At 42.5% G+C, this 17453-nt stretch overlaps 1 protein-coding gene across 1 annotated transcript; it reads right to left on the bottom strand.

Moving 5' to 3' along the window:
• Positions 1–4249: 4249 nt before the first annotated feature.
• Positions 4250–16811, bottom strand: slc30a5 (solute carrier family 30 member 5). The gene is made up of 16 exons (XM_076284313.1): positions 16411–16811; positions 16155–16277; positions 15981–16047; positions 15806–15891; positions 15624–15711; positions 15366–15453; positions 14982–15058; positions 14102–14272; positions 13492–13780; positions 12918–13126; positions 12349–12506; positions 11828–11957; positions 11155–11395; positions 6758–6984; positions 4990–5118; positions 4250–4484 (listed from the first exon to the last, which is right to left on the bottom strand). Exons 1-16 carry the CDS (start codon positions 16479–16481, stop codon positions 4314–4316), a joined length of 2325 nt encoding a protein of 774 aa, XP_076140428.1. The 5' UTR covers positions 16482–16811; the 3' UTR covers positions 4250–4313.
• Positions 16812–17453: the final 642 nt, after the last annotated feature.

The following is a 17453-nucleotide window of genomic DNA, read 5'->3' as shown; positions in this document are numbered from 1 at the left end:
GGAAACATTCACCTGCAGATAGAAACACATGAACTGTATGAGGATGGGTTTTGATGGGTTAAAAGGTCAAAGATGACTAAACCTGAGACTATGTAGCTCACCTACTGCATAGGACCACGGTGAAAATTGTGAAAATTACGCTGATTATTTGGCAAATCAATTTCGGTAGAGAATTCTCTGAGGGGAGAAACAGGGACACAACATGAGACAGACAGACTGGGGCTCTCACGTGCCTCTTACTGGGCTCTCCTTATACAGTGCTGCTTGAAAGTGAACCCCACGGACAGTTTGGAGTTTTACAACAGGACAATGACCCTATGAGCAGTCAAGCAAAATGACCAAGGAATGGCTTTTAAGATAAAGAGAATTCATACTCTGGATTGGTCAGTCCTGACCTCAATTCAATAGAACTTTGGCTAGATCTGAAGTGGGTAGTACATGCCAGTTGACCCTCCAGCCTCTCTCACCTGGCTCAGTTCTGCAAGGAGGAGTAGGCAAAAATCGGCAGAACCAGATGTGACACCGGTGAATGGGTACAGAAGAAGTTTAGTTGAAGTGGTGGTTGCAAAAGGGGGAAATTAACTACATGGGTTCACATAAATCATATTATGAGTTTTTGTGAACTAAACCACTTTTGTTTAATATATAATGAAACTATAACCTTCTTTTGTTTTGGTCTATTATTTGGAAGGTCATCTTAACAAATTAGGGTTTGGATGTATGATTACTGTGAATGTATGTGTGTGCGCGTGTATCTGTTTATGCACATGTGTGCACATGGAATGGGTTAACATGACCCCTGGAGGCAAACATACGGAAAAAATTGGTCATCCTAGGCCCTACGGTTCTCAAGATATTCACAGAAAACTGTGTCTGCCATACCCTCCTTTCGGGGGGTCCAGTACAGCGGGGGGGCTACAGATCACAGGTCACAGATACCTGCGATTACAACACCTAATTTTTACTTTTTTGTGTTTAACTAGGTGGTGCTATACATGAAATGAGTGGTTATGGAATGGGTTGACATGGCCCCTTGAGATCAACATACAAAAAAAAAATGGTCCTCCTAAACCTTAGGGTTCTCGAGATATTCACAGAAATCTGTGTCTGCCCTACCCTCCTTTCGTGGGGTGCAGTCCAGCGGGGGGGCTACAGATCAAAACGAAAAACGACGGTTCCATGCTATCCATGTGGGGTTACATGCCCACCAAGTTTCGTGTACCCCGGTCTTTCAGTGTCCCGGGAATCCTTGTTGGTGTACGGTCACTAAATGTACACATAAATTATTTTATTGTAAGGCCCCCCATGAACGAAAGTTCACAAAACTTGGCATGTCTTCGGAGGGTGTCATAATGATCCTACACTTTCAATTTCGTGCAGTTTTGACCATGTCAGCCAGAGATATTGTGATGAAAACACCTAATTTTTTGCTTTTTAATTTTTAACTAGGTGGCGCTATACATGAAATAAGTGGTAATGGGATGGGTTGACATGCCCCCTTAAGACCAACATACAAAAAAAAGGTGGACCTCCTAGGCCCTACGGTTCTCGAGATATTCACAGAAAACTGTCTCCGGCCACCTACAGGCCAGTTGGTGTATAGTAACATAAATTAATTTATTGTGTGGCCCCCCATGAACGGAATTCCACGAAACTTGGCGTGCATTCAGAGGGTGTCATAATGATCCTACACTTCCAATTTCGTGCAGTTTTGACTATGTTAGGTCACAGATACCTGCGATTACAACACCTAATTTTTACTTTTTTGTGTTTAACTAGGTGGCGCTATACATGAAATGAGTGGTTATGGAATGGGTTGACATGGCCCCTTGAGATCAACATACAAAAAAAAAATGGTCCTCCTAAACCTTACGGTTCTCGAGATATTCACAGAAATCTGTGTCTGTCCTACCCTCCTTTCGGGGGGTGCAGTCCAGCGGGGGGGCTACAGATCAAAACGAAAAACCATGGTTCCATGCTATCCATATTGGGTTACATGCCCACCAAGTTTCGTTTACCCCGGTCTTTCAGTGTCCCGGGAATCATTGACGGAAATTTGGACAAAAAAAAAAATCTGACATGTCTGAGGGTTCACAAACTTTAAAGCAGCACTGTAGGCCTGTCATCAAGCATTCACTTGCAAATGTGCGGTGTACTGTTATACAACTATACTTTATAATCATGCTCACTTAGTCTTTGGCTTATGGAGCTTGTCATTCCCCTGGTGGGTGGTGGCTCCCACTCCTCAGAGGATGAGTAGCCAGAGGAGGTGCAGGACCTCTGATGATTCTGCCCATGGGGGATGCATCTGAAGACGGACGCCCGGCAAGAGTTGATGGCAGAGGCACAGGGGGACTCCATGAACATCTTCCTAAGAAAGGTCTCGGCATTCAGCACATGGGACTTTATGCCTAAAAATGTGTTCATAAATGTTACTCATGATCCAATATAGGCCTAACAGAATTTGTGCAAATAGGCTACTTGCTATTTAGCAATGTTAGTGTGTGAAATGTTTTAAGCTGAATTACTAGAAAAGTTAGGCTACCCCAGCTGTCCTCAGTTTTCATTTTGGAGATGAAGAGGCATGCAAACCCACTAAAGGGCTTTTGTGACTTCAAATTCCTGTGTTGCCTTCTCATCTTGAAAGTCCTGTTGGATAGATTTGATGACTCAAAGTTTTTTGTTTTTTTTAACTTAACTTGTAAACTCACTGTGATTAGTGGCTCTTGGAGCGCATAGCCTAGGCTACCTGAAGGCATTTCTGTTGGTTGTAGAGATGTCGTCGTCGTCGTCAGAACTGTACTCTCCCCAATTCGCTTGCCTGGACATTGCTCCAAGAATAGAAAATTAAGATGTTATGGAAATGGAATAACAGTAGGCCTATCAAGAACAAGGAAAGTAAAGCAAGGAAAGCAGTTCTCGTTAGTTCAGAGCATTAACTAGGCGACTAGCCAGTTTGAAAACACTTCTCGTCCTTTTGTAGGCTAGTCTGCAAGCCGGTTCTTACCATCAACACTCAGTAGACAAAAGTAGGCTATTTAGGCTTGGATGCTAGGTTACATGTATCTGATATCATAGAACTTTTGGTGAAACAATGTTCTGGTTGCCACATTATTGCGAGGTACAAGTCATAACAATGGAACAGGTCTCGCTCGAGCCGAATTTCTGAAGAACTAGCCATCACAGACTTTGAAGTAACAAAAAAAAAAAAAAAGCCTTTAAAAAAAAAAAAAAGTTAATATCGGCTTCAGTTTAGCCCTAAATGTCATTTTAATGTCCGTATCAAACATTTTATGCCAAATTGCCTGTTCATGTACAGTAAGCTAGGCGACAGGTGGTTCTGAATTCAAGCTAGAGGGAGCTATATGTGTTATATTTGTCCGACTGCTAAACGTGATAGAACATGCTCTCCATTTCCATTTTCCATTCTCCATTTCCATTTTCCATTTCATGCTCTCCATTTCCATTCCCTCTCCATTTTCAAAAAACTCCTGAAGACCCAGCTCTTTAGAGAACATCTCCTCTCATAGCAACACTTACAACAAGCCTTGCTGATCCTAGCACTCACCAGCCGTCTTAAACTGACACGTAACTGTTAAAAACAGCACTCACTGATGCACTTATTCTTACTGTACTCTAATGTTTTTTTTTTAAATTGTCCTAATATTGTTGAGAATTGCTCTAAACTTAAACTGTTTACCATGTTGTTAGTCGCTTTGGCTAAAAATGCGTCAGCCAAATGTAATGTAATGTAATGTAATGCTGGACATAATACATATGGAATGCGTAAGTCCAGCATGCATCACGTTTAGTCAGATCTGCATGAAGTTTAATGAGGCTAATGACACTTCACTAAGCTAGTTCTTGACTAGATTTGATGACGACGACGACGCATTGGTGAGAAAATCCAGCTCACCTTCCCCTCATCAGGCTTTGGTGGAAAAATTGGGTCATTGCTGCCTTCACCTTCTACACGGTCTATTAGGGTGGGTCAGTGCTACTATGGGCCTATAAAATGGACAAGTCTTCAGGCGCAGCTGTCTGTATTAAAAGACCTTCATGTACTAAATAGACTAGGCCTATGTAATCCCTTTAGATAAATAGCGATTTCATCACGCATGTCCACTTTCTGCCACATTGAGGACAAGGCACCTACATACACAAGATAATATGACAATGTATGTGATAATATGAAAATAGTGTGTTTTCTCTTTTTTAAAAAAACAATAATGAACAAATACAACTTGAACAACTTAAAAACATATTTATTATTTTCTCGTCCCATTTTAATTGGTTAAAAACACATCTTTATTTTACATGATACATGTTCCATCTTTATAATACTTCATGGACTCCATTTGTTGTGTCATGGCCAGAACTTCATGGAATCCTGTGCTGAGGCCGGACATGTGCTGGAAATAGGCCTCCTTCTCCACCTGCACAGACAGGTTATTCACACCAGCGTCTTTCAATATAGCCGTGACCTGATGGGAGAAAACACAAGAGTCAGTACATACATAAACACATACATACATTGAACTGTCGTTTTTATCCAAAGCGACTTACAAAAAAGTAAACAATCAAGGTACAGTGCAAAAAGGACATGTTAGTGCAGCAATTAGTACTACTTCCATAGAATCGAGACAGTTCTAGACACTAGAGCTTCTTCATGAACAAGATTGCCAAATTATGAAACTATACATAATACTGAAGATAAGGAAGTGGGAAGGAAAGAGGAAAGGAAAAGGACCAAAATGCCATTTGTTGTCAACTACAATTCTATTATCCACAATAGAATATTTTGGGTCAGTTTACTGAGAACACAAATTCAAATATGCAAAATGTCCAAAACATTTCTACCTATTCTTCAAGACATTATAGGCCTACTCAGCTTTGAAGAATTCAGGAAAATGTATTTTGCCAGATAAACATATACTAGGTATAAAGCACTTGATCAGTGACTAAGCGGATTCTGAAAGGCCATCACACCTGTTGAATGATCCTCTGTTCCACCACATCTGACATCAGCTGAAGGTGGATTGTTCCCGCTATGACGTTGGCCGAATGTCTCCAGAAATGAGCGTCACGGAATGAGAGCACACCCTCTATTTTCTGAATCTGGAAAACACAAACAACATGAATGAAACGTGAAATCTTCATGAGCTGAGGCTCCGAACGTTAGAGGATCCATGCCATACATCTTTCAACCATTGTATAATATCCCCTGATATACTTCTGCTCTACATACCGTCCAGGAAAAAATAAGATGATTTGACAGCTGAGCTTTTATTCTGATATAAAATTTTACATGCTTAATTGGCTTCATTTTAATCAGCCAACATCTTTAGGCATCTTTCAGGTGTATTGGGAGGGAGCATAATAAATTAGAGCAATATATAGAATATTCTATGTATAGAAACTATATGCATTTCTAATTCACCCATGCTCTATGATCATTTCCTTTTTATGGTCTTTACAGACAGGGAAGGGAACAGTCAAATTTAAAGGGGAACTTGGCAACTATTTCAACGTCATAAACCCGTTTAGAAATCATTTGGATGGTTAAATGACCTGTTCCGGTGAAAATGGTGACTTTTATCGCTGCCCCTAGCGTCCCCAGGCGGAAAACCAACCTTGCAACATTGAGACTACCGTCCCGAAAAGATAAGTGAGAAACAAGAAACTAGTTTTAAATCGTGTTTCTTACCTTGTAACATCCACATTGTCTGCCAGACTTATGCTAACCGTTTTGCTAGCTTGTAAACAAATCCATGTGCTTTATCGTTTATCGTATCATTTTTCCACATTTTGAAATAGCATAATGCACAATTTCTCCAGCAGAGGGGGAAATCCTGCCAAGTTTCCCTTTAAAAAGCCTGGTAAATCCCTTCTTCACATCAACACATCTTGTTTCAAAACCAACAAGAACAAAATAGTTTCCTGATGCCCTTAAGTCATGCCGCTCTCAAACATCCAGATTCTAATGACACAAACATACAGAGATCTGGGGCCTGTTGCACAAAAGCTGAATTAAGACATCCGGGAGTTACTGAGCTGCGCTCAATGAATCCAAAATAATAGCGTACAGGCTTAATTGGTTGCACAACGAGCAAGCCAGGATGAGCAGACACAGATTCATCAAGCCAGGTGAAACCTATCCTGGATAAGTGCGCGCTCACGGCTCCCTCAAATAGACCCCGTCACCGATCACAGATTCACTGATTCACCATGGCAACTAGAGCGGCTTCATTGCTTCTTCTACGGTGTGAAGTAGGTAGATAGCCTTCTCACAACAGCAACACCTCTGTTAAGGAGAATATTGCAACTAGTTCCGCGACCACCACGCGTGAAATGGTTAGGCACTCCCGTGACGTCACATTGTCGCATGACAGGTCGGGAATGGCGAGTATGTAAAAGTTAATTAATGATCACAAACGTTTAAATAATGACAGTGGGTCTAGGTATATGTGATAACAATGTGTAGTGGGCAGTGGAATAACTATTGGTTTCCGTTTGAGGTGACTGCTGACTGAGATAAGGGATGAGATTAAATAGATCCTGGAACTTAGCCTGGTCTGGAGCAGGCTAGCTCCACAGAATAAATCGCCATGGTGATTTATACCATAACATATCCTGCTGCCCCCTATCCCGCTTTTGTGCAACTGGATCACGGATAAATTGAGCCAGGATAACCAAGATATCCCGGCTTAATCCCTTATCCTAGTTTTGTGCAATAGGCCCCTGGTCAATGCCCAACCTTTTCCAGCGCCATGTTTAGGTCCTTCTCGTGCTCGGGAGGTGTCCTCAACAAGAGAACTTCACAGGCGTCCTTCAGCAAGGGAATGACACTGAGGAAGATGAGTGTGGCGATGAAGAGCGAGCAGATGGGGTCGGCGATCAACCAGCCGAACTGCCGGATGAGCACGGTGGAGATGATGACCCCCACGCTGCCCAGTGTGTCGGCCAGCACGTGCAGGAAGACACCTGGTCAGGACAGAGACAGCACCTCAGTAAGTCTATCAGTAGTGAAGTGGAGAATGCATCAGTGGAGGGTCAGAAACCCAGACACACGGGACATGTTGACCTACCTAAACTTCAGCTATCATCAATGGACCATATGCACAGAAGGCTCTTAAGCCTTTATTTCTGGTGGAGTGTTAGCTGTGTTGTAACGGCATCATCTGTTATATTCTAAACCTTATATGTTCACTCCGACACTGAATATCTTCAGTGCCCAATAATAACAATTCACTAGTTAACATTCCGTAATTTGCAAACAGATATAATAGCATAATAGAAAAGCATGTTTGGCGAAGTCTCTGGCCAGGGTCCTGAAGTAATTTGCGGGATCGTGCAGGAGTCAACTGCGCAGGCAGGAGTCGTGCAGGATTCCGCAATACACCCCAAAAAATGCGTTAAAGATGAGGGACCCTATAACCAGGACCACGCGAACAAATTCGACGGGAGAGCGCGAGGTGCGCTAATTCCCTCAGATCAGAGAGACTTGATCTGATATAAGAGTGATAGGCGTCGGAGGACCACGGGCCTAGAGTTTTGAGCGCTTGATCGGACAGGCCGTTTTTTGCCGCGTTGGTGGTTGCACCATAAAATAATGAGTAACAGCCTGCTGGGATTCCGATTTGCGTTAGAACAGCATTGAGCTGCGAGCTGCCAGAAGCGAGTAACGGAGCGTACGTAGTCTGGAGGGGGGATCTTTCCATGCGATGGAAAAAGTAATTAGCCAAATTGTATAGGGCTGCAGGAGAGAGTAGGCCTAGATGTTGAAAATAACAGCCCAAACTAGGGGTGTAACGGTACACAGAAGTCACGGTTCGGTTCATACCTCGGTTCGGACATCACGGTTCGGTACGAGTTCGGTACAATGGAGGGAAAAGCAAAACAAAAATGCAGAAAGCATTTTTTTTTTTTTACATGTCTCAGGCTGTACCACCTAGTGTCATTCAGTCTCTTCCCTGAGCTATCTGAACAGCCTGAAGTGTGTAAGATGTAGTCTAAACAGTAGGGGAGACCGGGGCTGGTTGTCTCACGGGTTGGTTGTCACATTGCTTATTCCAGGCACACTAGGTGATGCTGTGGTAAAATTTTGATATCAAAATGTTACCCTTTGATAGCTTACTCATTTGCACTAGGAATTTTGCTGAGCAGACACACAGCATTGAGGTGAGGAGACAATTTTTAAATTTCATGGGTCAGAGTAAATTTTCATGTTGGTGTTGTTTTTGTATTGAGAGCTTGTAGGATATTAGTAGTTCAAAAACAAAACACTCATTAAAAAGCCAAAGGTAGTAGCTTTATTTTGAGTCATATTTTAGCTATCAAGTTAAAGCCATGTGGCAGCTAGGTTAACATCTTTGTCAAGAGGTCAGTTGGGGATGGTTGTCACATAGCTCGTGGGGTTGGTTGTCACATGTGTTTGTTGTCACTGAGACACAGTTGTCACTGTGTTTGCAACTTTGTTTGCAACTTACATGATAATAAAGAGGTTTTAGCACGGAAAATGATTTCATTTCATTTCTCAACACTGTAGACAATTCAATAACTGATCACCTCCTTTAATCCCATTGTTTAAACATAAGGGGCATTGATGACAACTATCATAGGGGTGGTATTCATATTAAAACTTATTTGCAGTTTCTAGCTTAAAAAACTAAAAAGTTACACATCATTTTTTAAGATCCCATTTTATCACTGAAATCCCATTGAAACTCTATAGGGACAACCAACCCCCATACCCTGTGACAACCAACCCCGTGATGGGGTTGATTGTCACATTGTGTCAGAGTGTCTTTGATGGTTAATTGCTCCCTGTTACAATACATTCTAAAAGTAAAAATTATACACATTTAAAGCCAAGACCCCAAGCTTTCATTTCATGTAGGAATTACTGCTGAAAGAGTTTTTGAAGATGAGCAATTCATGCATGAGTAAAAATTGTGACAACCAACCCCAGTCTCCCCTACAATAAGTACCCAGACTCCATCTGTAACTTGTAAACAAAATAAGACAATCAGCTATAAAACTGAAAATAGGCCTACAGCATCTCTTATTTCTGAAAGTGCAAATTACATAGAAAAATGATTTTTAAAAATCCACTTAAGCAAGACCTTCAACATCTGTGTTTAGTTGTATATGGAAGGGTCTACAATTTGCCTCAATATTTTTTTGTATTGTGTGTAAAGTAATAATCTAGCCTACTAACTGTGAAAATATCACAATATTTTGCCTTTTTTAAAAAAACGAAATTGCTCCTTTTATTTCATAAACAGACTACAACTAGAAGTCACGTGACTATGCCCTTTGACGTTAACTCACCGTAGCATGGTTTGTTTATTAGCCTGGTTAGCGTTGTCACTTTATTTTGCTGTCTATGCACTTAACACTACCAGTTCCTCATGTGAGAAGTTACAAGTTACCCCAACATAATGGTAATTACCACGCGATTTACATAGCTTTCTGTCATTACGAAATCATTTAATTTAAGCCATAGGTTTTGGTCCTATTTGTATGTGTATCCAAAGGCTGCTGAAGCGCAGGGTAAGTTTTTTTTCCCCTCGTTTCAGTGATTGGTAGCCTACATCATCTGGGTGATGGCTTCGAATATGTGTAGCATTTTTTCCACTCACATACCCAACAACTGCTGATCAACGCCGACACACAGTTTCATCTTATCCACCACTCTTTCGCCTGTACTAACGTTACTGTAACTGAAGTTCTCAAACTTGCGATCTTAAAGAGACCAGCGGATCCTCTAACTCTTGTGGGTCTAACCTTAGTGCTGCTAATGACTGACGGACTCGACCGACGACCTGACAAAAAAAACATAGGCGCCAATCAGAGCTTCAGAGCTAAGGCGAGGCTAAAGATTGCGTTAGGTGTCGCTAAAGAACTCCCGTAACTCTCGCTACTTAACAGTAATTGCGCATGACATTAATTAATCCGCACACGAGTTTTATTTATTTTTATACCGTGTATTCTCCGTGTAAATTCATGCACCGAACCTTGACGCCCGTACCGTTTCGGTTCAATACGAATACATGAACCGTTACACCCCTAGCCCAAACACACGGTTGTGAAGTTTAACATCTATGCACCCCAATGTTTAGTAGGCTAGTAAGGCCTACGCAATTAAAATAGGCTGCTGTAGCTAACTGCGGTAGCTATAACGGCAAGAGAAGTAATGAGCAGCAACACATTATTAGAGAGGATTCCGAGGAACAGAGCAGAGCTACACGCAGGTGCAGGTGCTCCCTTGGTCAGCTAGGGAAGGTCTTTAATATGCTGGCACTCTCTGAACACAGAGGAAGGCAAAAAAACATTTAAAGGAGAAAAATTCCTCCCTTGCCCTCTTGTCAATAAATGACAGAGCAACAGCTCCTGTGTATCAGCTGCCTTACGGCCAACACCGGCATTGAGTTAAAGCGATGCTCCCTTAAATACATTTTGTGATCACTATTTCATGTAGACATGGTCTCAGATGAAATGCCGATACGGTAGCCTATAGGGTGGTGGCACCAATCCAGGGAAAGAGGGGTGAGGGAGAACCAGGGACGCGGTCCCTGGCTGGGGAAAAACGTGGTTCGCGCCGGCGGGAGATGATGGGGAAAGGGGAAAAAGTAGCGACGCGGTCGCTACGGGGGAAGTGGAAGGAGGTTGCGCAGCACCCTAGGTAGGCAAAGAGAAAAGTGGGGAGGGTTGATTAGCTGGAAAGAGAAAGAGGCCGTAGTAGCGGAAGTCTGCGAATAAATAACCTGTCTGATTGAAAGAGGCATGGCAAATTCCGTCATGTTCCTCCCGAACTTCCGTTTGTAAACGCCATTTTAACACACTCATAAATCCTTCTACATCGTATCGTGCTGATTCACTAGGTGCAACAGTGTCCCGTGCATATGGTCCATTACTTCTTCATAAATATTTTGGATTTGTTTCTATTAAATGACTACAATGAATCTATTTATATACAACAAAAGTACTGAGTACTTAAACCCTCACAGAATAAGGAGATTCAAATGTAATTAGGGCAATACTAGTAAAAATCATTATCTATATCTCTGAAAAGCAGTCTGCTCAACATAATCTACCAATTCAATCATTCCTGAAAAAGAGCAAAACCACAGACCAAGATGGAGCTGTTACCTCTCATGTTGGCATTCATGCCCCCTCCACCAGACCCATGGGAATGCCCATGTCCGCCATGAGAGTGCCCATGTCCGCCATGGCTATGCCCATGACCTCCGTGGCCGTGCTCGCCGTGCCCATGATGAGAGTGCCCGTGGTCGTGGCCAGAGCAGCTGCTCTTGGCCGAGCCGTGGGAGTGGGCGTGACTGAAAGCACAGATGCCCACAAGGTTGACGAGAAGGCCGCCAACTGAGACAGGCTAGGAGAACAGAGAGACATCCAGGAGTCAGTTTCATCAGGTTACTATAGAACAGCTTAATATAGAGCAAAATACTAAATTGCAATGTGCAACTATGACCACTAGGAGGTGTCCTAGGAACTAGGACCCCTAGTCCTATGACCACTAGAACTGTTTTCATAGTCACTTACAGTGACATATATTCCAACATTAGAGGAAATAAGGAGAAACTTATTCAGGGCTGAGGTTTGATATCCTGAGAGTCAATTCTGTTTATGATACTCTTTTCTGGGAGTAACACAATAAAGCAGAAAACAAGAGGTCAGGATATTTCATTAATCAGTGGGAGATTAATTCTATTACTCAAATAGTGTCAGTAAAATATGCCTAGGGATGCAGGGATATAGTGGACGCTGATGTGACTCGCTGTTTTAAAGTAGAGTGCAAATTCACCGTTAACATGTCTGTGTTGATGTTGGGGGGATCCAGAACTCTGGTTACGGACTCCACGAACACAAAGAAAGCGATGACCATGAGGAAGAGGCCGTTGATAAATCCCGAGAGAATCTCAACACGGCCATACCTGGACAAACATATACATGAACATATTTAAACAGGATGTAATTCAACAAACACAACGTCTACAAGAGAAAGACCCGTGTTAACATGATTTCAGAACTAAAACTAAAGAAGGCTGCTAAGTAAGCTGGATATCGAACCGTTAAGCATAGTGTTTTAGATTAATCTCTCATGATTCATATGATGTTTTTGTGACATTTCTCATTATATTCTAACTTATGTTGTGCTTAATCATTTAATACAGGCTTGAACGTTTACATGAATTGACCTTCATTTTAAAGACACTGCACTAACCACAACTTACAGCATACACGATTGCTACAAACCATGTAAAACCATGTTTTCCAAAAGTGTGAACAACAGGACGATTTTTGAGTGACATTGATGTTACTGACCCGTAGGAGAATATCCTGGTTGCTTTCCAGCGCGTCATCAGAGCAGCAAACAGTCCGAGAACCAGAGCGGAGCAGTCGAACAGCATGTGGAAACCATCTGAGATCAAGCCCAGGCTATTGGTCCACACCCCATAAAACAGCTCCACAAAGGTGAAGGCCTGTGACAGAGATCACAACCACAGCACCGCATTAAACAAAGGCACAAGAGATCAAGCCCAGGCTGTTGGTCCACACCCCATAAAACAGCTCCACAAAGGTCAAGGCCTGTGACAGAGAGACCACAACCACAGAACAGCACTAAACAAAAAGGCACAAACGCTTCTGCATTCACATAATGCAGATTCATACATGCAAATATGTGTCTCTGAAGTTGCACATCACAGCGATTGAAATAACATGCTAAGTTTGTGGGACAGAACACTTATCTCAGGTAATTGACTTTGTAATGTCAATCCATGTTTGTCCCCTAAATGCCAAGGTCTTAAAGAAAAGATAGAATGATCTGCAATATTAGATAGATAGATAGATAGATAGATAGATATATATATAGATAGATAGATACCACTCACCAGGTTAAGACAGAGGAAGTAGAAGATCTGCCTGGAGTCATACTCCTCCAGGATCTGCTTGAGGGAGTCCTTGATGAACCTGGGCAAGGACTGGGACGTGTGCTGTAAGGCGTCGCCCATAAAGTTGTACAGCGGGGTACCCTCAGGAGAGTAGCCCACCAAGGTCCCCTTCTGGCCTTTCTTAGATGGGGATGACAGGATGCTGTCGGCTGAGAGGAGAGGGAAGGAGATGATGCATGTCAGCAAAGACGCTGTGCAGTTAGGAACTGGGGCTAAAGCTAAGCTAAGCAGACGCTTTTATCCAAAGTGACAGACTCGCAACGGCAGGTTAAAGAATCAAACCCACGTCAACTAATTGTCAGGCAGTGATGTTACCACCTCTCAAAAAATAATTGTGTTATTTAAATGTTATTTATATAAATTATCTTTAGATTATCTGGTGCAAAATATATTTGTGAGCATGTCAGATAGACCTTGTTAATTCTGCAATACAGGACACTTTCAAATTTGAAATGGCTGTGTTTTTCAAACAAAAAGGGAGTGTTCATCATGCATGTGTGTAAATGGCACTCACACATGAGAAAGAAGGCTGCGCTGACCAGTACCCCCCCTGAGAGCACGTGCTCGGTGCTGGACTGCTGCGCAGGCTTGCTAATGGCCCTCAGCTGGTCGGTCAGCGGATGCGTCCAGAAGTTGGCCAACAGCAGGCCGCTGAGGAAGAGGAAGATGGCACCGTAACGGGCGCAGCGGGGGGCTTCCATCTTGGCCACGCAGATGGACTCCACGTAGAAGTCCAGGATCATGACGGAGAAGATGATCATGGCAAAGGGCAGAATGAGGGCTGACCACGACTCCACCTTGCTCTACATCACAGGGTCAGAGTCAGGGAAAGCGCTCTCCTTTCAGGATTTTGGATTTCAAGACAAAACTATTCCACACAGTGCCAATGTGGTGGTTTTACACATCTGTAGCTGTTTTGCACATCACGCACATGCAAAAATTTTCCATTTATTGTTACAACTTTGCAATCAAAGAAAACTAAAATCAAAAGCAGCAACTTAAAACTGAACCAAACCACAGTTGTGGCTTTGTTAGGATTAGTTCTTGGTCATTCACAGACCATTAATAAATAAAAAACAAAATGGCTAGGATGCCTCCCATAGTATAGTAGAATAATCCTCTACCTCTGTTGTGGCAGCCAGGACTATAACCCAGGGGAGGAGAACCATGGTGGAGACCAAGCTGGAGAGGGCATAGAGCCGCTTCGCTCCGCCGAGCTCCACTGACAGCTTCCGGGAGGCGGTGTTGAACCCCACCTTCAGGCACAGCGCCACCACCAGTAGTACAACCCCACCCTGGAGATGCAGAGGAAGAGTGATGAGGCAACTCAGAGTCAATGCAGTTCAAAGTAAGTCAATAATGGCTTGTGCCCACCAATTGTGGTTTTTTTTTTGCACTATTTTCTATTAACCTGACTCTCGCCAGATGAATTTCGTTCCGCTTAGCTCCGACTAGCTTCACTCACATCCATCTGGGACCTCTTCCATTGAGAGTGATTTCTGCACCCGATTTTATGGTACAGCCAATCAGGACGCAGGACGGGAGTTTCATAGATGTGACATAGCGTAGAAGCGACTGTGAGACTGTTATCAGCGTCACGGGTTGGCTTCGATGTGAGTGGTTGAAGTAGCACGTCAATAGATGATGGACCCCCCCCCCGCAGCGCCCAGAGCACTGAAAGTTGAAATCTGTTCAAGTTTAAAAACAGCGCTGGGCTCGTCAATGTCACTTCTCTATCGACGACCAATCAAAACTTCGTAACCTAGCAACAATAAACACTTGACTGAAGCTGAAAATGAGGTTGAGGGCGCCGTCAGTGCAAAGAATACGATTAGTGGACACAGGCACTAAGACAATATGACAGACAGACGACAAGACACACAGACAGTAAATAACACAGAGACAATGAGCCAGACAACTTTATCTACCCCCTAAGGGAAATTGTTGAATTTCACTATGATCACCTCACAGGCCCTCGCTGTGAGGTGAAGGCAGGTTACTCACCTTGTGGTCTGCCACTCCTAAAAAGGATATACCTGTGTAGAGTGCATGCGTCAGAGCACTGTCGTGATGCCCCTCAGCTGAAATTCAATTAAGGCCAATATAGGAGCAGGCCAGGGACAGTGTGGAATGCAGACAGTCACGAGAAAGTGAGTTAGACGAAACCCTGATTGTTCTGTGCAACCATACAGTTCTCAGAAGAACTCTCACAGATGCTCACAGATTGACCACAGAACATTTTACAGTTTTCTGTGTAATACTGGATGTTTCAATCATCTCCATTCACCACCAGTATCTACATTGCATAGTTAATAGTGGCAAAATGCTGGCAACAGAACAAACTCAGCAAAATGCAAAGGCATTTTCAACTTGCGTTTTAAAGGATACGGTGTTCAGCCATCTTGGCCATAAGATCATCATTATCGAAGAGCAGGAGACAGATCACAGCAATGATGAAGAAAGCAGCACCACGTGTCTGAAGAAAAGATCATTAAACCAACAGAATATCAGTTTTACAGAGCTGTGTCAAATCAGTTGTAGTGCAAGACATCAAGTCAAGTCAAAAGCAGAAGCTACAAGGCTTAACAAACCATTACAACACATTTAAGAAGAAGACTTTTGTGTACGTTCATTTATTTATTTTACCTTAGAAGGTCCTCCTCCTGAACTTGTGAAAAGCACACTAAGCAGTGTAATAACCACCACATCGCTGTGCTCAAAGAGTAGTAGTGTTCTGTTGAGAAAGCAAAGAGTATATTTATGTCTAAGCCCAGATACATAGTACATCTTTCTTAGGAAATTGTAAAAAAAAATGTATGTGCCTTTACCTTAATGGTCCACAAAGTGTTAGTCCAAAAAAGCCCAACAGAGATATGATGCAACTGATCACTGAATGCTTGAATATCCTGATCCACTGTCAAGTACAGATACATTATGCCATTATTACAAGGTCCTAATAAAGATCCCATAAAGTGCTGATCCATGAAGAAAGTAAGCGGTCACCTGTCTTTTGGTGATCATTTTCCCCGAGGAGAATGGTTTCTGAAAGAAAACCAAGAGCATTGCACATCTGTGGAGAAGAGTGTAAAATGGTTACATACAGTCATATACTTACATAGATAAAATCATCTTAAACTCGCGGCTGTGATAACAAAGGCTACTGTCAACAATACTCACCCCAACTTAAGTATGAAGAGAAATTGAACTATGTGTACCACTTTAAGTAAATCATAAGACTCAAATATTCCAAGGGCCTTCAACAATTTCGTCAGCCAAAGCAGTACTATGTACCTTGTAAGACTGAAAAGAAATGTGAATCCATATTAGCATCCTTTGGAGACAGTGCAATTTTACAATACACTTACTTAATAACGGTATCATAAAAAAAAAGGGCCGATTAGCACGCTAACGTTAGGTAGGCTAGGCTTCTCACCTGGCATTTGGTACTTCGACTCGCCCAAGTTTCCCACTGGAAAGAACATTACTGCTGTATTTGTCATCCATTTTGTCGTAGTTATATTTACAATTTGGACTACTAGCTTACATTTGCATACTAGTAACCTGGCAGGCTATCTGATCGCGCATTGATGAGCACTGTTCATCACTGAGATGGCTAGCTAGCTAGCAGCTTGTCTCACAACCGTCTGATAGTCGTGCGCTATTGCATGGTCCATAGAACGGACCTAGCTCAAGTTTCGCGCATATTTACCTCTGATTTACTAAACTAGAAACCATTGTTATGTCAAATGTTTAACAGTGACACATCTCAACCTGACTGTTAAGCGTCGGCAGCTTATAATGCTATGTGTTGTTGTCGCTGCTAAGACTTCCGCGTGGAAATGGAGCCGGATAGCTTCCTGTACTCCATCGTTGATACATATACGATGTGCACCGGCGAAGTGAATGTCTGGCTCCTCATTTTGCTATACAGATCAGGCCCTTTACGTGGAGGGCCACGTAGCCCATGTAAAATCCTTGACGTAAACAGGAATATGACATAGGCCAAATAACATGATACAATATTGTCTTAAAACCTTTTTAACTCTCAGATTATGTAACATGACGTAAATGTGTAATAATGTGGATAGGTCCATTAAAATATTCACCATGGACACTATCATAGGCATAAGTAGGCCTATTCTCTATTCTCTGTAATTCATTGACAATGCAAGATAAACAGGTTGAAATAAAAAGCCCACTTTGGAGCCATCACTCGTCCACAGTGATGTCCAGTGTCACACTTCCTTTCTATAGTCAGAACAAAAATGCTTATCTGCAATATTGAAACAGGAGACTACTGTAAATGAAGATCACACATCTTGCCAGAGTGGAAAGAATGACGTTACAGAGATAGCTAATAGTGTGGCTTGACCTCAGCATCCTCTGCATCACAAACATACATCTTCATAATGTGCTCAGGCAGAAAAGGTTGGCGGGGTTAGCACACCATTTATGCTGTCAATGGAGCATGATGCA

The sequence above is a fragment of the Alosa pseudoharengus genome, unplaced genomic scaffold (assembly GCF_046254945.1).
Source record: "Alosa pseudoharengus isolate Yale_2024_CS ecotype anadromous, Long Island Sound unplaced genomic scaffold, YU_APseudo_1.1 YU_APseudo_1.1_scf_14, whole genome shotgun sequence".
Classification (NCBI taxonomy): Eukaryota; Metazoa; Chordata; class Actinopteri; order Clupeiformes; family Clupeidae; genus Alosa; species Alosa pseudoharengus.
This window is presented reverse-complemented; position numbering and strand designations above follow the sequence as displayed.

Bases quoted from the DNA above. Each gene is read 5' to 3' on its own strand.
- slc30a5 (XM_076284313.1), bottom strand. From the start codon at position 16,481: ATGGATGACAAATACAGCAGTAATGTTCTTTCCAGTGGGAAACTTGGG. The intron at 14,273-14,981 runs GTGAGTAACCTG...CTGCATCTCCAG, and splicing joins TAGGAGTGGCAGACCACAAG to GGTGGGGTTGTACTACTGGT. The intron at 5,119-6,757 runs GTTGGGCATTGA...TGTGTTTTCCAG, and splicing joins TAAACATGGCGCTGGAAAAG to ATTCAGAAAATAGAGGGTGT.